The sequence below is a fragment of the Cyprinodon tularosa genome, unplaced genomic scaffold (assembly GCF_016077235.1).
Source record: "Cyprinodon tularosa strain WSP-4 unplaced genomic scaffold, ASM1607723v1 ctg385, whole genome shotgun sequence".
In the NCBI taxonomy this organism is placed as follows: Eukaryota; Metazoa; Chordata; class Actinopteri; order Cyprinodontiformes; family Cyprinodontidae; genus Cyprinodon; species Cyprinodon tularosa.
In genome coordinates, this window is record NW_024039102.1 from 1,052,375 (window position 1) to 1,076,804 (window position 24,430).

The window sequence follows — 24,430 nt, forward strand, 5'->3', positions numbered from 1 at the left end:
TTACATTATACATTACAATCCCTTTGAACATACATCTGATTGGATCCCACAGGATAGCTTCCTTCGGGTGTGTGCGTATATATATATATATATATATATATATATATATATATATATATATATATATATATATATATATATATATATATATATATATATATATATATATATATATGCTTGTACCTCTTGCATAGTACAGACCAAAAGTTTGCACACACCTTCTCATTCATACCTTGAAGCTCATCAAGAGAATGCCAAGAGTTTTTCAGTGATTCTTTCAGTGATTCAGTTGTTTCACACTTTTTTGTTAAGTACATCAGTCCGAATGTGTTAATTCATAGTTTTGATGCCTTCACTGTGAATCTACAATTTTCATGGTCATGAAAATAAAGAAAACTCTTTGAATAAGAATGTGTGTGTGTGTGTGTGTGTGTGTGTGTGTGTGTATATATATATATATATATATATATATATATATATATATATATATAAGAACAAATGCTTAAATATGCATAAATAAATTGTTATGGTTTGAAAAAGTGTTTTGGAAGAAGTTTAGACAAAAATATAAGGATAAAAAGCCTTTAGTTAGACACAACATTAATTTACCATTCACTATGGTTTGACAAAAAAGTCTTGACAATGACAAAAAAATTTAAATTAACATAAAATTCATTTTAAGAAAAGGAATATAACTTTACTCTGTTTTTTAAATCACAATACAACAAATGTTTTGTCTATAGATCATAATACTCAATGTCAAAGATCAATCCTTAAAATACTGAATAATAATATACTATATAAATATATAATATTTCTAAAACATAATCTTATAATATATTAATATTAAACTTTGTGTTTATCATCATATTTATTTGCAAAATATAGAATTGCATATACCTCATCCAGTTTGAGTTCAGTTTAAATATTTTTTTATCTGAACAACAATGTGTAATCTAACTGAAAGTTAATTTTAGAATGCTTTTCTGGTCTTTTAAGGGGTCGTGACATGAAAGAGATTATTGTAATATTATCTGACTCATCTTTCATGTGATTAAAATGAGATCTTAGGCACATTCTATTCAATCTGACGCCAGCTGTCTAAACTGTGATCCGATCCAAGATGGCCTACCTCTAGGTACGTCGGCCTCACTCCTGTGAGATTTCTACAAATATAATGCCTATGGATATGAATATATCATTTTTGGTTTGGTTGTGGTCCAGTCAGTGGCTCCTCCTCCTTCCTGGGTAATCCAAACTGTAAAATCAGGTTTCATAGTGCTACATAATGAGTTAAAAGTAACTGATGTATCTTCTGGCTCTTTTTTAGTTTTTTCATATTGATCAGAACCTAGTTAGAAACATTTCATGGGTTGGAATCATATCCTGCTCTGATTGTACACAGTAAAATCAGGGCCTAAATCTAAATTCTTGACTTCCTCAATGAAACTCACATGACTTACTTTGGTAATTTGGACTTTTGTTATTTTCACACCTGGATCTCACCTGTTCTATTTCAATAAAAAAAAAGTTACATTATTTTCTGTCAGTTAGGAAATAATGTAAATTTTTTTAAATTGAAATAGAACAAAATGACTTCTGAGGATGAATGACAGCTCTGGATCCCAAACTGATACCTGTCTGGAGAGAGACACAGAGCAGAGGACTATGAAACCAAATCTAGTCTCCTTCATAAAAGAATGTGAGAGAGACTTCATGTTCTGATGAAAGATTGGGATTTTTATTATACTAAGATTCATCTATAATATACAAACATTCACAATATTTTATACAATCACTTTGTGCTTCTCCCTACGGAGTAAACCGTTAGACAACAAGTTTACAGAATTGGTCCATGGTACACAGGACCTAAAAATAAGCTCATGCTCAACAACAGTATATTTAGATCTAAATCTATCATTTACAAATTCACTTCAAAAATAAAGTCATATGAAGACAATTTTATTTTATATTCTCATAAGATGACACACAGTGGGGTCACTCCTGGGTCCAAACACAAGAACCCTTACAGCTGCATGGGTTATAATTATCATTATAATAATATTTAACAATATCACACACACACGCACACCTGATCATGTAAAACACACTGCAAACATGGTGGCTACATGACAACACCTGCTAAAGGGGCGGGGCCTCCTCTCTGCACACTACTGGTAGGTGAGACTGTAGATGACTAGAAAACAGCTTCAGGGTGATGGCCATCATGAGGCACGGCTGCAGGCTGCGAGGGCCCTTCATGGTTAGACTGGTCCAAACTGGGCTGATGTGACCCTGGTCCCCGTCTACTCTGAACTGGATTTAACTGGATTGATTCAGACGGAAGTGAACTGGCAGTACGGTCCTGGGTTGATTTGGAAAGAACTGGCCTGATCCAGATTAAACTGCTGTGAACTAAACTGAACCAAATGTGTATGACTGGATCTTTCCTAGACTTATTTGATAAAAACGGTAATAATCTACACTGAATAACTCTTAGTTGGTCAGAATTTTAATGTGATTTAAAGTCTTTTCACATAAAGAGTCCGGATGGTCATCAGAAAACTGATGGTGAGGAAGGTGAACCTCTTATTGCCGAGTTTAGGTTTGGCAGGAAATTTGTGTTAAAGGTCATGGCTACAACTTTTTCATCAAAACAATTAATTTTACAAAAATAATACATCCACTGAATGTCTAGAGTGGTGTGGAATGAAATAATTAATTTTACAAAAAAATAAAATATTTAGTATATACATATTTGTTTTATACATTTTGACGGGTCCAAAATATATTAATATTGATTCCTGGTTATGATGCCAAAGTTGAAAGAAAATGATTCTCCATATAGGAATAGCAGATTGAAGTCAAGTAAGATGCAGCAAAGGCATTGCCAGATCCTAGGAGCTTTGAGATTGTAATAAAAATTGGCTTCTTCTCTGTGTTGCATTTCTCAGATTTAGGCACAATAAAATTAATAAAATAGTGAAAATTTGTTAATCTTTCGTGCGTTGGTCACAAGTTCAGGTAGCAAAAATAGCTAAAACGCCACCTGGAGGTACCTGGTTTCCCTACTGGTAATGGCACAGTTACACCTTGACAATTTAAGGCCAATTTATGCTTCTGATGCATAGCCTCTGCAACCGTAAAATCTGTCTCTGTGCGCGACCACGCCCTCCGTGCAGATGTTCTACAACTGTTGTCACGCACCTAAAAAAAATCCCGACTAAGCATTGGACAGTTGCAAACCCGCGCAGACCTCAAGCGGAAGTGCGCAGAGAAAAAGCAGCTGTGACTGGTCCTCGAATAGGCTCCCCCTAGCGCTCTGGCGGGAAACTGCTGTGTTTCCCTAGAAATTCCAGACTGACGGTGCAGAGGCATACCAGCAAAACTGGTTCGCGACCAGACCCAAGCGACATTTGATGTGTGCGGTTGCAGAAGTCTAATCTGCCCTTTAGCCAGCATTGGCTGACGTACGAACAAGTTGGCAACAACGCTGGCATATGTTGATAAGTTATGGGTCTATTTTGTATAAGTTATGAGCATACTGAAGCACGCTGGCACACGTCGACATACGGAAAATACGACGTATGCCGGCGTATGCTCATATGTGGGCCATAAGTTAAAGGGAGGTTATGTGATCGTTGATATACGTTAATTTTAAATTACTCAGAAGTCGTGGTGTCTAGCTTATCCAACCTGTATCATCCCCATCATAGGGTGAGAGAGAAGGTGAGTGTGAGGGATCCTCCCTTCTTTTTATATCATTTTACTTTTTATTTTTTTAGCGGGCAGTAAAAAGCTGCTAGGGTAATATCGCGACTGCGAAGTTTAGAGAAATCTTCTTGTTGTGCTTTTTATGCAGGCCAGGCCTGGGTGCATTGCTGTCCCCCTCAGGACACTGGTTTGTGACATTTCATGGGCATTACGTTGCCGTGCGTTATGCGTAAGTTAGGCTATCGTTGGACATAAGTTCTGGACTCATTTTGAATACTCTATGTATACACCCACAATGAAAAAAATAAAAAGTTCAGTGTACACCAGCATTTTAGGAGATTCTGGGACTTCGGCATACACTGGCTTAATCGTCGAGATGTGACAGCGCCATAAGGTAAACGTTTGCTAATTCTTAAAAAAAAAAACTGGCAGCAATCTTGAAACAGTACATTTGAAGGTTGGAACAAGAGCGGGTCAGCACAATTGCACCACGTACTGGCCAGGAGAAGTTAAACTTGTATCTTTCTCCTTTAACAAGTCAACATTTAATATCTATCTTGAGTTAATCAATAAGTCATTGTTCAGCAGGTGACTCTGGTATTGATTAGTCCATTTTCAGCAGATGACTCGGTTAATGACGAGTCATTTATTCATCCAGCGACCGATGCCTAAAGTGAAACTTTAATTGGAGAAATTACTTTACTGCTTAGTCACTGTTCTGCAAGTGACTCATGTTTGTTTCAAGCTATTTTTGGCCAGGTGACTAACTTTAACAGTCAGTATTTCACAGGTCTTTATTGAAACCGGTCCTTATTGATCAGCAGTTTATTCTTGTTAATGTCTGGTAAAGGTAAAGCAGTTTAACAGTGTTAAACCATTCAGTGACTCAGGTTAACACATTAGTGCTCAACAGAAGTTTTTTAATGATGGGTCAATAATAAGCAGATGACAATGTTGACTTGATTAATAAGGTTCACATCAGGACGAACACTAAAGGACTGTTGATGATACATTTGTTTGGTCTGGATTAATGTTGGAGGGGGGGCGGCCTAGTGGTTAGGGCATAGGTCTTGAAATCCTGAGGTTGTGAGTTCAAAACCAACTCTTACAGACTGCCACTCTGGCTCTCTGGGCAAGACCCCCAACACCTCATTGCACCCCACGAATGCAGCTTACTGCTTAGTCAAATTGCAGAGATAAATTTCTCCAATGTTAGATCAATAAAGTTCAATTATTATTATTAGTTTAACAGTGTCAAATTTGACTCAGTTTAACAATATTAAAATTGAGGCATAGTTTACAGCATTAATGTTGGCTCTTAAGGCTGATTTATACTTCGAAACTAGGCTGTCTGTGTAGATGTCGCAGCGAAAGCAAAGACATCCGCGCCCCCTCTGCAGACACTCTGCTGCATCTCTCCCAAGTTGTAGTGGACCGGAGACAGTGCTGCAGACAGGAGGCCTCTGATTGGTCAAATCTACATCTGCTTGCTGGCTTGGTTTGTTTGTATGAACGCAGTTGTGGAAACGACTCGTGAAGTTGGACCAGCTAGAAGAGCGAGGTGCACGAGAACTTTGGGACCCTTTTTCCACCTGGATTCCCGCTCTTTTTCACCGTCATGTCCTTCCGTTGTTGGACAAACTTGCCCCACTTCCTCACCGCCATCTGTATCTAGTGGTGTGGAATATAATATAGCGCAAACCACTCTTCAATATTGAGCATAAATCAAAAATGTCTGCGTCAAGCTCACTGCTAAACACTGCCACTGGGAGTACAACCAGCCCTTTACATAGACAGTGCTAACGTTGAGTCAGACTTTATCAGAGTTAACAGAGTTTAACACCTTAACATTGTTAAACTATTTCTTAGTTTTGCAGTGTTAACTCTGACTCGTAGTTTAACACTGTTAAAATTGGGTCATATTTTAACAGAGTTAGCAGTGAGTCATTGTTTCAGTGTGTTCATATTCACTCAAAGTTTAACGGTACTAAAAATGAGTCATAGTTTAATAGTGTTATTTCTGACTCATAGTTTAGCTGTATTAACACTGTCTCATTGTTTAACAAAGCTAACATCTAATTACAGTCCAATATACAGATTAAAACCTCAAACCTTGAGTATATGAGAATAAGCTCCTTAACTTTTGCTAGTCTTGCATGTTGAGTCCCAGTGTTAACCTTGAGTCTCAGATTAACAACATTCCAGTTTAATCATAATTTATGAATTATAAGTAAACCGAAATAAATCGACTAATTCAACATTGTTAACTGTGATTGATAGCTTAGCTAGAAATCGATGAAAACAGCGAGTCGTTCTGCAGGAGAATTGTGTTAAAGCTGAGTCATAGTTTGGCAGTGACTGTTCTTAAAGCTAAGTTGATGTTTAACAGTGAGGGGCGGAGCTGTGCTTTTCTTTGATCCTACCTTAATAAAAGCGACATTCTAACGTGGTGCATTTAAATCCACCAATCATTTCATGTCGACCTAATGGGAATGGTGATGATCTGAAAGAAGACATTGAAATGTAAAACACAAGATGCTGTTTTTTACTAGTCTGCTTCCCATCTGATGAGCTTTCCAGAGTTCAGACCATAAGTCCAGCCATCAGAAGGAGCAGTAGCCACCTCCTTGACTTCCTGGGACTCTAACCACGACTATGTTTCCTTTTATATCTGTTTAACACCTGTCAAGGTTCTACCTGCTTTGTGATGTTGCTTTTACTGTGCATTGAAAGTACAGAGTTAAGTAAGAGTTGTTGAGTTATTAAGCGTTAGACCATTTCTAATGTCAGTCTCACATCATCATGCAACCATGGCTTAAATAACAGCAGGGTGTTAGAGGTTGGGACGTCTTACTGGCACCAGTTCAGCAGGATCATCCTGGAGGCACTGACACAAACCTTGGACTTTTTCACGACAACAGCATAGAAACCCCGCCAAGTGTTGGTCAACTGTATGGTCAGCAGGTGGCGCTTTAGGTTTAAGTCGCACAAATGTCCCCTAAACAGAGTAAGGGAAACAATTGGAAACCAAAAACCAGATGTAGTTCTGTCCCTTCTCATACTCTGTGGAGAGCCTGCTGAAACATGACAAGTTAAATTTGTGGAGGAGACGCCAGCAGTCAGCCGGCCTCAGATACACGGACATCACATGGATGGAGGTGTTTCATGGATTTCTGCAGGAGGATTCACTGATGGCTCACAAATATGGACTGAAGCAGAGCGGGGGTGAAGGGATGTCTTAACAGTTGAAATATCTGATTTTCTTCGTTTTACCTACAGACTGAGGTGGGAAAAGGAGGAGGGAAGGAGTGGTTCGACTGATGATCAGCAGCATTTCTGAGGTAACTGGGCAGGCTTGTCGGTCAGTCTGGTGGTCTTTGAGCCAGGAGCTGCAGGCACCTCCACGTCCACACGCTCAGACATCTTTACACAGATGATGTCTACCAGGCGCTCAAACACCTGCCGTACATTGATATTCTCCTTGGCGCTTGCCTCGTAGTACTCAAATCCTGCAGGGGATAACAACAGTTCACACCAGGAATGCTGCTCCACAAAGAGCAAAACAAGTTAACAAAACCACCGTTGATCTGTAGTGTTTTTGTAATAAAATCCTTTTTTTTCTACAAATGTTTATTGGAAGGATTCTGATAGAGTCTTGTCGCTTGTTCAAAATGACTATGTTTTGAGTCTGATCCATCATCCATCATAAAAAGTGCCATGCCGGAATCCAAACTGGATCCATTCAGACATCCACAGAGCACAGCTTTTATTTTGAAACTCAACAGATCTGCTTTGCTTGTCCAGTGTCTGACTTCCTTTGTGACTCATCTGGTGTTTAGAAATATGTGTTTTATTCCATCATCCATTGAAAAAAGCCTGTATCTGTATTTGTGATGGACAATAGAGGAGGGCTCTCCCCTAGTTGTGCCAAGGAGCCACTGGACAAGAATCACCTCATCAACTAGAAAAAGCTTCATTTTGTGACAGAGAAAACCCCACAGATGACGGAGAATGAAGCTGTACTACATGTAGTTCCTGCAAAGTGCCACATGGTGCACTTAAAGGCTTTCACCTTAGACCAGGCATCCCCAACCTCGGTCCTCGAGGCCCGCTGTCCTGCAGGTTTAAGAGGTTTCCTTGCTCCAGCACAGCTGATTTTAATTGAAAGCTGATTAACAGGGTTTTGGTCTACTGCAATTTTTATAACCAGCTGTGCTAAAGCAGGGAAACCTCTAAAACCTGCAGGACAGCGGGCCACAATGACCGAGGTTGCGGATTCCTGCCTTGGACCACTTTGATTGTGTGTTCCAGAGCTACCATTAGCTGCATTCCTTCTTTAGCACACCTAAACTAGATGAATCATTTGCTCCAAAATACCAGCAGCTATTAATGACTGGAAGCTGCTGAGGGAGTTAGGAGTCATAATTCTGGGATGGACCAGAAAATGCGGCAGGATAATAGCTCTGGATGATCAGACAGGGTCAACCCATTTGTATAAATAAACCAAATGGTTTAAATAAACTAAAATCAATTTTTGATGCTATAGATTATTATTCAGACAAAAAAACATGTTCTTCAGTCATTTAGATTGTTTTTACTCTAAGTTGATATCACAGCAACTTACCCAGCTGGTCGGCCAGGTGTTTTCCTTTCTCAGGCGGTACGACTCTCTCCTCATCCATGTCACACTTGTTGCCCACCATGATCACCTGGGCATTGTCCCACGAATATGTTTTGATCTGAGTGGCCCTGCAGACAGAGTGACAGCAAGCTGGAGCAGTTGCCTCCCAACCTGAATCATTATGCATACCAGCATCGGCCAATCACATACCAGTCTTGGACTGCATTGAATGACTCTTCGTTTGTGATGTCATACATGAGGATAAAGCCCATGGCCCCACGGTAGTAGGCTGTTGTGATGGTACGATAACGCTCCTGCCCTGCAGTATCCTGGAGGCACAGAATCAGAGCTCAGAACAGTGCTATAAGCTTGACTTTATCAATGGTCAGAACTTCCATGTCTACCCAGGGTTCTCCTTCCTTGCATTAACTCAGTAAAATACAACATTGCTAACAGCTTAATAATATTTTAGCGACCACATCACATAGAAAAATCCTTGGACTTTGCAAACAAAGTCAAACATCTAAAGATGGCTGCAGGAGAAACCCTGGTGTCTTTTGATGTCACTTCATAACATGCATACCTCTATCAGAGGCAGTGGAAACATTCAGGAAACGTCTTCAACAAGAAAGTGACCTAAACAACAGGACTTATTTAACTCTGGACCAGATCTGCTGCCTACTGGACCTTTGTCTTTCCACAACCTATTTCAAGACCAAGGATCATTTTTACAGACAGAAGCTTGGTTGTACCATGTGATCTCCAGTGTCTCCAGTTGTAGCCAATCATTACATGGAAGACATGGAAAAGAGAGTTTTGGGCACCTTCATAGGAAGACCAGCAAGCCACTGGTTTAGATATGTAGCTGACACATTAGTCATAATCCTGGTAAAAGAAGTGCAAGCTTTCACAACACACATCATCTCAGTGGACCACCACATCCAGTTCACCAGAGAGGATGCCAATGACAACAAGCTACTTTTTCTGGACTGTTTGGTGAGCATGAAAGAAGATGAAAACCTAAACACACAGACCAATATCTACTTTTTGACCCACACTACCCACTGGAACACAAACTTTCTGTCATCAAAACCTTACAACATTGAGCAGAACATGTTTATCTGCTCTCCAAACCTGAGGATACTCAAACTGGGCGTTTTCATGACTCCTGTTTTTGTGTTTGTGTTTCTGTGTTTGCCTCCCTTCTTCCACCAGGAGGCGCCTGGTTCTGGTCCTCCTCCTCACACACCTGCTGATGGTTTCCTTGTTAAACGGAGTGTTCTTAAGCTGCTGACTGCCGCTACTTCGACGCCAGAGTGTTTGCCAGTTTAGGGTTTTTGCTGAGTCAAGCTGAGCTTTTTGTCAACCTGAGTTTAACTTTTTTTTTGTCTTTGCCTCTTGGCAAGAAGTCATCCTGCAAACTGTATTTCTCGGACCTTCACTCCCTGGAAGGATCAACTGAGCTTCAAACTGAGCTGGGGTTCAAACAGGAGGTTTGGATCCACTTTCCCCAAGAGATTGTTTGAGCTTCTCACTGAGAAAGGGAGAATACACCTTTTGCCTGGTCTCTCTGTTCGGTTTTCTGCATTTGGGTCTGAACTTTGTAACATCATGACAGGCGTTTGTCAAATCAGCAAGGAAATCCAAAAAACATGCAGCAGATCATAACATGGGCATCCCATATGTTGCTGGAGTCTCTGACACACTCAGGAGGATTTTCTCCAAACACAAAAATCCCAGTACATTTTAAAACTAAACAAGATCCTTAGACATAGACTAGTGCATCCTAAAGACAAACCCCCCAGACCTAAGATGAGCAGAGTGGTGTATGAAGTTCAATGCGGTGAGGAATGCTCTGATCTTTATATTGGAGAAAACAGAACAACATATCCACAGACGCATGGCCCAACACAGACAGGCTACCTCCTCTGTACAAGACTCTGCTGTCCATCTACACCTTAAGGACAAAGAACACTCATTTAGGACCAGAATGTTCACATTTTGGACAAAGAAGCCAGGTGTTTTGAAAGGGGTGTGAAGAAAGCCATTTATGTTAAGAAAGAAAAAACAACCTTAAACAGAGGGGGAGGACTCAGGTTTCAGCTCTCAAAAACCTTTCCACTCAGCTACAGAGTTGATTCCTTCCCACTATCATCTTAATCCTCATCGCAATGCAAGGGATCCTGTTTAGCCAAGCCAACAACAACCCTAACGACTTCCCTTTACAGATGCATGGGCTAGTATCGTGTTTTACAGGCCAACAACGACCTCAACAACTTCCCATTACTAAGGGGTGGACCTGTTTTTTACGGTTCACTTTGCATGTTTCCTAAGCCATAACAAGGCTTTTGTTTGAGCCACTCTATAAGCCTAGAACTCAACGCTACTCCAGACATTTTGAATTGAGAAAGCTTTCTGGATGGGAAGTGAAACGTCTTCAAACTTGGGAAAAAAAGTCCAGTAGTCTGTTTACTCACTTTTTTGGAACTCCTTCCTATAGAGGGACACAGGTCCGGGTCCTTAGCTCTAGCAGTGACAACAGGGTCCATGGTAGAAGCAAGGAGGTTTGGAATGTACGTGGAAAGGTCTTTCAATTTCAAGAACTTTTCCTTTGCTATCACCTCTGACAGTGGCAGAGGGATCCAGCGATTGTCAAACCATCCTGTTCAAACCTACCATCTCCTGCTCCATCCTTTAGCATCTCCTGCTCCATTCTGCTATCGGTTGCAAATGATGTACAGAAACCTTGAATAAATGACACTCACTCTAGAGAAAGTGAGGATGAAACCTCACTCTGCAAACCCAGAATCTTATATGAACAGGACAGGCAACCTCAGGTTTGGGGATGTTTTAGCTGCTTTAAGATGATGTGAGGAAACCGAGGCCATCCTGATGATTAGCAACCATGGAGGCTGCTCTTCCTATGTTACAACCCCAATGTCAGAGCATACCATTAGAGCATAACTTCAGCTGCTGTGTGTGTGTGTGTGTGTGTGTGTGTGTGTGTGTGTGTGTGTGTGTGTGTGTGTGTGTGTGTGTGTGTGTGTGTGTGTGTGTGTGTGTGTGTGTGTGTGTGTGTGTTTGGGTGTTTCTGTGAACAGTGTGGACTCTGCTGTAGAGCTCCAGAGATGTTTTATGTCTGGAGCATCACTGGGGATCATAATCTGCTTTGGGCTGATTGTTAACGGGAAAACTAAGAAGAAATGGGATGAAGGTGGAGATAAGTCCAATGGTCTGCTGGGCTCGGCGTGAGTTTTATCTTCATCCTGCTCTCCCCTGCAGCTACTCTGAAATCAGACGTTCTGCTAAATTTAGCCATTAGCGTCTCTGCTGTGACTCAGTTTGAGTTGCTTTCCACTGAGGGATGCAGCTCACTCAACCTGAAAGGATGCAGACCTGATGTGACAGTGGCTGGGCTCCAGCTGCAAGTTCCTCTCATATGTTCCATAATTAACTACAGTTTTTATTTGTTCATGTTTTACATCGTATGAAACAAGGAAATGTCTGAAGATCCAGAAAAGAAAGCTACTTATAATGCTGTAACGCATTCAGCTTAAAACAAACCCTGATTTATAGCAGACAAATAGATAAAAGGTCACTTGTAGGCCTCAGCAATGCATTTTGGGTAATGGAGTTCAAGAGAGCGACACCAGCTAAAATATTTCCACTTGACTTCTCTATTTGATGCTGAGAACTAAAAAATGTCAAAGCGAGGGAGATGAAATGTAGGTGTCCTATAGGTTAGATGAACCAACAAAGCTTTATGTTGAACTGAAAATCAAGCAGTTAAATATCTTCATGTCATCTCAGGTCACTGTACAGCTACCTGATGCTAATAACCACAGCTCCCATGATGCTCTTCTGCAGCTGTTCTACACATCTGAGGCTTTAGTGTATTTTTACTCCCCAAAGAGCTGTTTAAATCAGTTGCTGCAAATTAACCCCCATCCACACACAAACACACACCCATTCCAACGTTCCTGCTGCTCCTCCATCCCGGCGTTCACCCTGAGATGTCCCTTTAATTGCCCCCAAAGAGGATGCCGTTTGTGTGTCTGTTTTGTATTTATCTGTGTGTGTGGGGGCGTGTGACTGTGTGAGGCAGCAGGGAGGGAGTTAGCGTGAAGAGCTGTTACCATGGCAACAATATCCCCACTGAAAGAGCGGGTGGCAGCACAGCAGCGAGAGCGTCGGTCAGAGCAGAACATCATGTCTCCGTCTGCTGTTATTTAGCATTCCTGCTGGAGTACCCTGCAGACGGTTAATGCAAGAGGATTCTAGAGACTGTTCATTCTGAAGGTTCCTACTAAGGCCCCAAAGAGAAAGTTCCCAGTAAAGTGTTCCCAGAGAAAGGTTCCACTTAAGGTACCTGCAGAGGGATCATGCAAAAGGATTCTATAAAAGGTTTAGGTTCCTAGTGAAGCCTCCAAGAGAAAGTTCCTACTAAAGATTCATGCTAAAGGTTCCTCCCGAAGGTTCAAGTAGAATGCTCCCAAAAAAAGTTCACACTGAAGCTTCTTGCTGAACGTTTGTAATGAAGCTTCCTATAGTAAGGTTCCTACTGAAGGTTTATCCAAAATGTTCCCAGAGTCAGTTCCTAAGGTTCTTTGTAAAGGTTCATGGTGAAGGATGTGTATTTCCAAACCTGCCCTGTCCGCCATTACAGTTTATTGTAACTGTAAGCCTTCCTGATGTCTCAAACTGATATACAGTATTTTATGTTTTCCCTCAGAGATGAGCTGAACTGAAACAGTCTCTTTCACTTGGTTATTTCCTCTAGATCTACATGGTCTTGTCCTCCTCCAGACCAGTGACAGGTTTAATCTTTTTTTTTTTAGCCTTTATTTTCATTACACTTTCACAATTACAGAGGAACGAAATTAAATCCCTGCATTTAACTCATCGCCTTTGGGGAGCAATGGGCTGCCATTGTGCAGCGCTCGGGTAGCAGTGTGGGGTTAAGGGTCTTTGCTCAGGGACCCAGAGTGGCAGTCCGTGGGCGTGGTGCTTGAACTCAGAACCTCTGGAACCCAAGCGCCATGCCCTACACCACTCGGCCGCCACTCCCCTTAAATCTATGACAGCAGACTAGAAGAGGCTAATAGCTGATGGAGGCTGATGGTGGTCGCATGGGGAGGTTAGGGTGATCTTTATATCTACAGCTCTAAAGACAACTGAAGCTCTAAGGTATTCTGACTAACCGTTTTAGGCTCTTCATCAATCTGGAGTTTAAGCTTAAAATACGTAACCTCTGACCCAAACTTAACTCTGTTATTTAAATTTAGCTTCAGCTCAGTAAAGTCATCTTTTATCTACCCTGAAGCCCCTTCCCCTCTCCTTACCCAAATCTGCAGCTTGATCCTTTTGTCGTTGCGGTAAACCGTCTTCACCTTGAAGTCGATGCCGACGGTGCTGACGAAGGAGTTGCTAAAGGAGTCGTCTGCATAGCGGAACAAGAAGGATGTCTTCCCAACGCTGCTGTTCCCAATGATCAGTAGCTTGAACATGTAGTCGAAGTTCTGGTCAGAGCCATCCCTCTGGCCATAACGCTGGTCTGCCTTCGCCATCTGACAGTTGGTGAGAGGACAGAAGAAATCAGTCAAATCAGAGGGAAAACATCTGAGTTCAGTTTGAAAATCAGAGTCCAGACCTGGACTTTGGCTTTTTAACTGAAATCAGCACCACCTTTTGATGCTCTACCTGACCTTAAAAGCCCTGACTGAGGATTGCACTGCTTTATACCAGTAAGCATTGATGGGATTACATTCTGATGAGATCGACTGGTCTGAGATCTCAGAGAGGTCTTCGGATAAATCTGTTCTCAGGATGTCAAACCATCAGAGTGGCCTAACAGGAGACCATACCTGCCCACTGACACCTGAGGGCAACTTACAGGAATCAGTCCAATTAAACAAGACACAACATTACATCACTGCCGAGTCACTGATTACCTGGTTCCTACCTGTCAGTGGATGTCTCTACCTGCACCAGGAGTAGAACTTTATGTTTTACAGGTTAACAATTAAGATCAAGTCATGTAATAGCTGTGGAACACCTCCAGTTCCTAGAAACTTTCTAGTGACCTAATGTGGTCCTCATGCCTAGACACTGTTCAGAAGAAGACCCAAAGGAGACTGGACATCCTGTAGCAACCCAACAATTGTTCAACCGTCCAGAGAAGCTGGAGGTCCTATTTTACACCAACATCATTCAGTGTGTTTTAAGCTCCAACATCTGTGTGTGGTTTTGCTTATCTATGAAATTGGACAGGTCCAAACTGCAACAAACAGTTAGGTCTACGGAAAGGATTACTGGACCAACCGACCGACCAACCGTCCATCCGTCTGTCCATCCATCTAAGGCCTGTACAAGTCTATGGTCAGAAATGGGCAGATAACTTCTCTGCAGATCCCACACATCCTGGACACTATAGGTCACAGGTGTCAAACTGGTTCCAGAAAGGGAAGTGTGGCTGCAGGTTTTCTTTCCAACCAAGCAATAGCACACCAGACTCCATTCATCTCATCAAGTGAGTCCAGTCTGAACATGATGACTTGATGAGTTGAATGGAGTCTGGTGTTCTATTGCTTGGTTGGAAAGAAAACCTGCAGCCACACGGCCCTTTTTGGAACCAGTTTGACACCCCTGCTTTAGGACATTAATTGAGAAAACAAACTGACACAAAGACAGAATGTCTCTCTGCTGAACTCACAGCCATGCTAGTTACTCTGCGAGTACAATTAAGCCCTTCAATACCACTACTACAGAAAATTGTCTGTGTTCACGCACTTGTAGACACTGCTCCGTGTCCAACAAAGAGTTTAACATACTTTGGCTTGATTTGTGTACAGATGTGAGAAGATGTGAATTCCTTGCGCACAAACTCAGCATTAATTCTGAGGTTATGGCTGAAGCCACAGCAACAAGAGCACCAGGACTGATGAGTCTGACTCAAGTAATAAAAAAAAAAACATAGAAAACAAACTGGAACAGGAAGCTGTTAGAATGAGAATCTGATGTGTGATAAGATGGTCATTGAGAAGGTAACTCCAGTTTAACCACCAGGAGAGACTGGCAGGTCTGATTATAGAGACAGAAAAATTATGACATCAGCAAAGAAACTGCTCAGCAGGAACAATTGGAAACTTCTTTAGTCAAAAAAACAACCAGTAACCAGTAACAAATATCAACACATAAGATTGCTTTATCTGTTGACTTCCGTCAGGAATTGCAGGCTGGAGTTAGGACAGGTGAGGTCCTTCTAAAAATGCCATAAAACCGTTGAGGTGGACTGGAAGTCAGACCTGAACAGGTGGTTTGACATTAATGTTGTGTTTCTCAGTCAATGGATGGTGAATGGCTGATGATAACTGCTCAACAGGAAAAGTAGCTTGGACACCACTGATCACAAACAACATGGAGTTACTTGGACCTGAACAGCAGGCAATTAGGGAATGGATCATAGTCCTCATTACATCTAAAGGAATGTTGGTAAAAGTAAGGCCATTGCCTATTGTCTGGGATATTGGACCTTTAGAAATTTAATTGTTTTGGCTAAATAATCACAAAATTTAACGCCTTAACCTGAAATAATTTGTTTCCGTTTTGAAACCTGAAGATCCCCTTTACTAAAATGGACAATAATTATCAAGCTGAAGAAATCAAGCCTGTTGAGAAGAACAAGAACAAGTGAAAGACTGTCAACTAAATAAGAGCTCAGTAGCCGAGACTTAGAACAAGAACTGCAGGTAAAATCAGCCCCATGAAGAACACCGCAAGCAGACAAGCTGAAACTCTGAAAACAAGACACGCCTTCACCTGACCATGTGTAACCAGCAGATCAGCCTGAAAAACAGCCAACTGAGATCGACATTTCTGCAGAAGCATCCGGGTTCGTATTCCCAAAGCCTTCCTGTTAGGAGTTTACTCTTCAGTGATTCGGCTGCTGAGAATGACACTATGGAGAAGACAGAAGCCCTGACCTTAGTGAGGAGGTGTGGTTGACCTTGTTTCTGGGGTTGTGATTGGTTAATGCAAGAATCAAATGTTTTCCTATTAATAGAGAGAAATAAACTAATCATAGAGTTTAGACTGTATGAAGAAATGTGTGATAATGATGATGAAACCTAGATAAGTTGCATAATTTTCCTACAGTATCACTTTGAACCTTTTTTTTATCCTCATCAGTATTTTTGATTTGCTGATTGTTGTATTTACTCTTTATTCTGGTCCTTTTACTGCTTCATCTGTTAGATGTTAATGTGGACTCACCCATTAACATTTTACTGTGATTGGCTGCTTGTTTAAAGAGGACTGATTTGGCAAAACGACCATAAAGCAGCTGGTGGGGGAAAATAGAGGAGGCATCTTGGTGGCCACTGACCGGAACCAGCCAAAAGGACACTTTTCCTATTTTAAAACAGTATTGGGGACAGTGGCGCTCCAGCAGTATGCAGTCATCCTGTTTCTCTTTCTCTTGTTTGGATCACTGGTGCTAAGTCAGACTTCTTTCCCGGTTCAAGTTAGACTCTGTAGGGTTGCCTTCTATCACCAGTTCTGTTCAAAAATCAGCCAAAGTACAGTAATGTTTTATATTTTGTTAATATTTTTGGTGGCACAGGTGTTCAGATCTCCCCACACCTGGAGTGATTGCTTACGGCGGAGGTCTTCAACAGGGGGTCCGCGACTCCTACGGGGTCCACTGAGGTTTTGGTTGATTTGACTTTTTTTTTAATATTCCCCCCTGCAATTCTTTCCACTAATTGTAATGTATGTAAATGTACATTAACAAGAACTCCACACACTGTAGTAAACAGAATCAGAAATACTTTAATCCCAGGGTGAAATTACTTTTGTTACATTACTCCATATGTAATAGAGTGATTATATGACTAGTAAGATATAACCAAATGTCATACAATATATATAATTGGGGGGTCCCTGCTCCATCTCGCCATCAGTTTGGGGGTCCTTAGCCAGGAAAATGTTAAAGACCCCTGGGTTAGAGGGTGTGATCCCTTGTTATTTAGGAGATAGGGGTGTACTTGATAGTCAGTTGGGGGAAGAACTTTTGGCAAACTTTTCTGTTGAACGTCATTTCTAAGAAAGAAAACGCAAGTTGGGCATACGATGGTTTATTGGAGAGGTGTCACAGTTAAAAAAACTTGTCAGCCAGCAGCGGCTCCATTGGTGGATGGAAGTCGCCACAACATCCATGGGCAAGATTTCTAGGTATAACCAAAATCCTGAAGGGGATATGGTTTGAGGACCATCAGATTTCTTCTTTTAGTGGAGGAGGTGTTTCTGTTGGCTCCATCTAGCCAGTAGCATGTGCTGTTGCAGTTCAAGTATCTCAGGGTGTTGTTCAGGAGGGAGGGGAGAATGGAACACGTGATCGAGAGATGGATCGTTGCAGCTACCGGTGGTAGAAGAGAAAACTGAGACAAAACATGAAGCTCTCGATATACCTGTCATAAAATGTGGGTCATGACCAAAAGAACAACCTCCCAGACAGAAGCAGCTGAAAACTGTAATCTGCAGGGTGGCCCTTAGAGATGGGGCCATCCAGCAGAGGCTTAGAGTAGAGGCGCTTCTATTCCATCAGTTTTGGATTGTTGCTGAACGCCTCGCTCCGAGCATCCAGGTGGCATCTGGGTTTTCCAAGCACGTCCAGCCAGACTGATGTTCAGGGGACGGCCCAGGACATTATTTCACTCTGCTGACCAAGGATCACCTCAGGCTTCCCCCAGAGGAGCTGGAGGAGCTTTGAGGGAAGTCTGGCTGGCTCTGCTGAGACCGCTGCCTGGTCCCAGATATGTGGAACATGACAAATATATGAGTTTATAACCTTTTCAATTTGTTTTAAAGCTGTTTTTTAAAGGAACTGTTTTGCACTGTTGCACTGAACCCCTCAGTCCAAACCAAATGTCTCCCAAAGGCCCCACCAAAATAATGTTTTGGCTGTGATGTTCACACACAAGAAAAAATCTGCCTTGAGGTTTGGAACTAGGGGTGACATCATGGAGTCAGGTCCAGAAGTCTCAGCTGCTCCACTGGGTCAACGCCACAAAATCAAACCAGATTATTTTAAATCAGAAAAACTCTGCTTCTGCGATGATGAAATAATGATGACAGTTAGACTCGTTTTTGACTCCAAAAAACTTTGGGATACAAAGCTACTTTGTGATTGGCAGGAGGCCCGTACCATCATACCTCCTCCTCTGTGCAGCTGATAGTATCAGGTGTTTATGTTTATCTCGTATTTGCTTTCTTCCAAACATGAAATCCTGCTGCCATTTTGTTTTTTAAGAGACAAGGCTTTCTCAATCCACGCTTTCAATCAGCAAGACTGGTTCAGGGTCACGACCTTTGACCTTTAACCAGCTAAATAAGAATGGTTAGTAGAGTCTAAGGAGAAGGTTGGGTTATCTGTGATTTTTTCGAGCTTTCTGCTCTGAAAATGCTGAGACGTCTGCTCCTTTAACAACTAGCAGCTGTCTGATAGAAATATTTCACCCATCTGCCGGATCATGGATCTCAGATCGCTAAGAGACGACTTTATGATCCTTCCAGGTCGATGGGCAGAAAAAACTGCCACTCTGAAGAAATTAAACTAGAACCAAGCAACATAAGAAACGGACCGAAGTGGAAAATGAGATTGAAGTTGAACAAAAGCAGAGCAAACGCTGAAATAAATGAATCAAAATCTCATGTGAACCTTGGATGAAACTCTGGTCATGTGACTCAGCAGACCAGTGCATCATTGTCATGGAAACCTGCTGAGGGAGATGGAGACGATCCATCCCTTAATGTGGGCTTTGACCATCAGGTTCTGACGAATAACACTGAAGATGTTCTGGCAGCTCCGTCACACACAGTGGGTCTCACCTGAGGGCCGTTGCCGTGGAGACGAACAGGGCAGCAGTCTCCAGGTGAGACAAGATGAGCTGAAAAACAAGAAGGCGCTGAGGTTAAATCATTTAAGCCTCAGAACCAGATCCGGTCAGGGTCCAAACAGAGTCCTGTTCCTGCTGAACCACTGTGGTTCTGGTTGTGTTCCAGTTGGATCAGATCCGCTGCATAAGGGAATCTGTGAAGGTGTCTCTGACTAGATCAGAAAGACCCAGCCGTCCTGGTTCCACCGCCCAGTCTGTCTGGAAGACAGGTCCAATCTCACTCATACAGAACTCCAACCAGGTCCCGGGTGAACCCTGACCCGACCTAGATCAGCTGTTCCCACCCAGACTGATGTTCCCTCTGAACCAGCAGGAACATTCTGGTTCTGATGGGTCAGTTCCTCTCAGGAATGTTGCTCCTGTTCTGGTGGTACCGTCTTAATGGAACCAGCCTTGGGAGCAGAAGGTTCTCTCTCTCCAACACCATGACATCACTAAGTGACTCTGACAGGTTCTGCTGGTACCCTCTATTTAAACAGGTTGAAAGGACAACAACAGTCTGAAGATGTTCTGTTGGGTCATTCTGTCCACAGAACACTTTAACTTCTGTCCTGCAGCGGATCAGAAAGAACCAACAGAACCAGGATGGAGGCAGAATCCTCCACCATCAGAAGCAGGTCTATGAGGTTCTGATCTCTGATCCAGAATGTGGACTGACGCGCGCGCACACCCACAGACACTCACATCAGCCTAAACCCAAGGTTCGGTTCCAGTTCTACTGCCATGGTGTCTCACCTCAGCTGGGCGGGTCCGATGCGCGCTCCCTGCACCTGATGGACGCAGCAGAATAGATTCCAGAACGGTTCCTCCGGACCGGAACACACAACCCCGAACAGGATCAGCACCAGCAGCTTCACTACAGCCGAACCGAGTCTCTCTCCGCGGCTTCACGCGGACATGCTGCGATGACGCGGCGCGAGGAGCAGCTGAATGGAGAGAGCCGGCAGCCAATCAGAGAGCAGCTCCGTGCCGCGCGCAGTGACTCATATCTCGTTCCGAACCTGGAGACCATCTGCAAACACGCGCCCGCACCAACACACCCGCGCGCGCGCGTGTAGATCAGATGAAGCCTACAGGAATCTAATGAAAGGTTCGGCCTGGTGCTGAAGCAGCGGAACCAGAGGAGCTGAAGATGACCTGAGGAGCAACTGGACATCAGACAGGTCCAGATTCTGATTGATCCGAGCAGATCCAGGAGGTATGCAACAGATGAGAAGTTCTGGACAGAATCATCTAAGAGGTTCTAAACCTGAACGTCAGAAAGCTGCAGGAACATTTCTGGGTAGAACCACAGAATCAAGGGTCACCACAAAAATGCATGGTCCAGGTTAACAGCCAGATGAGACCAGAACCGGCTGTGGTTCTACAGCAGGTTTGGCTTCAGGACCCTGGATCCTTTCATCCAGCTGCAGCTCAATGATGGAGCAGTGACCCAACACAGAGATTAAAGATTAAATACAGATAAGAAGGATTAAATGTCTTCATTGTCCCACAGTGGGGACATTCAGGGGTCCCATTGCTGAAAACAAGAAGACAGAGGACAGAAAAGCCAAGAGGACTAACAAAAAGAAAAAGGGAATTTAAGAAAAAGAAAACATTTTGGATAGAGGAAAAAAAGGAAATGCCATTGATAATTAGAGAGATAATTAGCTAAAACAAAATGGAAAAAATATGCAATAAATGCAAGAAAATGTACGAATAGTAATTAACGTCTCTAACACAAATAAAACTTTACATTCACAGTTTTGGTTCAGGCACCTAAAATGTTCAGCGACACCACAAACTTTAGACAGATTAAACAGACTAGTTAGCATTTTTCCCCTTAATATGCTGTGCTTTATTTTTTTGCACACTTTTAAATTTTATTTGTATGTTAATCTCCTCAATTAAATGCTGTTGCACAGAAATGTTCCAATTGTAGGACATTAGATAACTTTTTACTCTATTCTACTCTTATACTTTTTTGATCAAGAAGAGGAGGAATCTGTGGAGAATATGCTGATGAAGGTTCTCAGTCATCCAGGTCATAGTCATTCCTTAAAAGTGGATATTTTTTGAATTTTTACGGAAAATCTGTGGAGAATATCTTTCTTCTCAAGAAAAGTACTTTTATTCAGAGATTCTTCTCAGTTAGAGCTGCAAAAGAGTCCCTCAGATCATCACAGCTCTTTCCTGTTATCCGTTTAACAAGTTTGAAAAACCTTTTTTAAGCAGCAATAGCAGATAGAACACTTTTCATGAAGTGGGAAAAAGAGGTGTAAAACATCTGGGCAGATTGGAAAGGCTGGACCCCCTCATTAGAGTAACTTACTTTTTTTTTTTTTTAAATTATGTAATAAATGGCAATAAAATATTTTTTTCAACTGACTATTTATGATACAATTTTATTTGGTTTACCCTTTGCAATCAATTAGAAATTGTATGAACTTAACTTAATGGTATTTTCTAAGAAACAAAGACAGTCTTTATTTAAAGGATAAAGAAATTGTTGTTTTATGTACACTCTGCATATACAAAATGACAAAGTTTTGTCTAAGTAAGTCATAGGGTAACTGAGAAATATCCAACAAAAATAAATAAATAACATCAATAGACAACTTAAAGACTATAGATATTATCATACAGGACTAATTTCATCCATCACTTGTTGACCGCTGACGGCAGCAGCTGTTGTGTTGGGCAACAATGTTTCACAAATAGATCCAGATCTATAACTTTAGAACATGGCTTCTCTATGCCAAGGATAGCTAGATAACAAACCATAATCTGCCACCATTTAGTAAAGGGGATTTTTTACATGTTTTATATCTAATATGTTAATGATCAGTGTCAAGGTTGGGTTTGGTTTGGAGGACCCAAATGCAGAGGCTGAGGAGATTTCTAGGAGTTTTAATGGGGCAAAAACAGTAAAGAAAGGCAGGAATCAATAAATCCAACCAATAATGAAAAGCAAACCAGAACTAAGGAGACATCTGGGGAAAGCAAACACGATGAGCCAGGGAGAGACGAGGTAGGTGGACAACAGCATGGGAGGACGGCAACAACAACGAGTGAGAGCAGAGGGAGAGCATAAATAGCTGACATATAAAGGGAGGGCTAACGAGCTGACAAGGAGCAGGTGTGAGAGGAGACAACAAGGGAGCTAAGGGGAAACGAACACACACACACAAGAGGGCAACAGAAAAACATGAGAACTAACATAAATCTAGAAATTACAACAAAAAAGGAATTAAACCAATAAAACTAGGAAACATAGAACAAAGTAAAGCACAATAGAAACAAGACCATGACATTAAGGCTGTGGGAGCATTTTTTAAAGCTTTTGGACAAACAAGCATTTACTAATTACAATGACCAATTACGTAACCCCACCCTGTTTAGCAGACTAGGGAAGTAACCATTTTGAATCTTAAAAAATTACCTTTGACTGTTTTATGTTAATTTCATTTTGTATTTAAGGTTCATTGTATTTCTGTTTTAGTTCCTTTAGTTCAGCCATTGTGTTACTTTACTGCCTTTTTGTGTAGTTTTGTCCAGAGAAAACAGATGGAAATTAGCCAGTATGCTGACAGCAGTGTTTATTAATGTACACTGATCCTGTCAAACAAATCAATAAACTAAGCAAAATTATATAAAGGGTATTAATATGAAGGGTATTGATATGAATATGCAGAACCCTGTTTGTAAACATTTGTTGCGATTGTGTGACTAACAGCTGCTGGAAAGAAGAATCTGTAACAATGCTCCTTTGTGGAATTAGGATGAAACAGTTGAGAGTGTTTTAGCTCCACAACAGCTTCCTGAAGGGGTTTGAGAGATCTTCCAACAGTGATTAAAATCCTCCTTCTCACATATAAAGCCTTAAATGGCCAAGCTCCATCTTATATCAGAGATCTGATTGTTCCTTATATTCCTAACAGAGCGCCTCTCTCTCACTCTGCAGGTTTACTCGTGGTTCCTAGAATTTCTAAAAATAGAATGGGAGGCAGATCTTTTAGTTATCAGGTTCCTCTCCTGTGGAACCAACTACCAGTTTAAGTCCATGAGGCAGACACCCTGTCTACTTTTATTGGTAGGCTTAAAACTTTCCTTTTTGATAAAGCTTATAGTTAGAGTGGCTCAGGTTATCCTGAGCTATCTCTATAGTTATGCTGCTATAGGCTTAGACTTCTGGAGGACATAGGGACCCCTATTTCATTATTCTACTTCATTCTATCTCTATTCTCCCACTCTGTATAATCTCATAAAGTTTAATCTCTAATGTTATGCTCTCTGCTTTTTCTGATAGTAGCTTTGCCTGTTCCTGTTTGGCTGTGACTCCATCCTGGAGAGAAATATCAGCTGTGCTGCTGCCATCAACACCTTTGATTTTAGATGTTGGAGATCGACCTGTTTTCCAGTGTAGTCCTGTTTCTCTGACTGTGACTGGCTGGACGTGCTCCCTTCATCCTCTGACATGGGAGCTGACTGGTTTCCTTCATGGGGCCGCCTTTTACAGCAGCTTTTTGTATCTCTGCTTCTGTTTCCTTGAACCCCAGTTGGCCTCGGCAGATGGCCGCTCAAACTGAGCCTGGTTCTGCTGGAGGTTTCTTCCTGTTAAAATTGAGTTTTTCCTTTCCACTGTCCCAACAAGCATGCTTAGTGTGAGGGATTGCATTTGTGTCAATGAGTCGATGCAATCAGCTGGATTTCCTTAAATAAAAAACTCAATCAATTTGACTGTATGATCTGTTGAACTGTAAAGTGCCTTAAGGTGACGTGTTGTGAATTGGAGCTATATAAATAAACTTAATTGATATTGAACTGATTTTATTTTTCTTACAGTCCCTTTGTCTCTATTCCTGTGTCCAGCGGTCATCTAGGAGCCTCCTTAGCCAATAAAAATCTAAACAACAATTAAAAACTGCAGGGAGAAAACCAAAGCAGAATAAATGCCCAGTATAAAAATTATCTTTTTCTAAATTCACAGTGGGATCAATCCACTTTGCTGATTTGAAATTTAAATCTTCAGTTGGTCATAAAGTTTTCTGCCAGGCTGGTGTCTTCTGACATTCAGATGTGTCTGTTGCATCATTCCTAAAGGCTATTAGGCCCTTATCAGAACTCTATAGATCAGGGCTGCATGCTGAGCAGCTAAAGG

The 24,430-nt window shown here is 41.7% G+C and overlaps 1 protein-coding gene across 3 annotated transcripts; it reads right to left on the reverse strand.

Annotated features, from left to right (window-relative positions):
- Positions 1–1,719: 1,719 nt before the first annotated feature.
- Positions 1,720–20,237, reverse strand: rab3b (RAB3B, member RAS oncogene family). Of its 3 annotated transcripts, XM_038297224.1 has the most exons (6): positions 20,026–20,235; positions 19,223–19,281; positions 13,678–13,902; positions 8,546–8,664; positions 8,339–8,463; positions 1,720–7,223 (listed from the first exon to the last, which is right to left on the reverse strand). In XM_038297224.1, the coding sequence occupies exons 3-6, from the start codon at positions 13,900–13,902 to the stop codon at positions 7,039–7,041; spliced, it is 654 nt and encodes a 217-aa protein (XP_038153152.1). In that variant the 5' UTR covers positions 19,223–19,281; positions 20,026–20,235; the 3' UTR covers positions 1,720–7,038. The 3 variants fall into 3 exon arrangements, with proteins under 3 accessions (XP_038153152.1, XP_038153153.1, XP_038153151.1); XM_038297225.1 differs by lacking the exon at positions 19,223–19,281 and having other exon boundaries at positions 13,678–13,931; positions 20,026–20,237; XM_038297223.1 differs by lacking the exon at positions 19,223–19,281 and having other exon boundaries at positions 20,026–20,233.
- Positions 20,238–24,430: the final 4,193 nt, after the last annotated feature.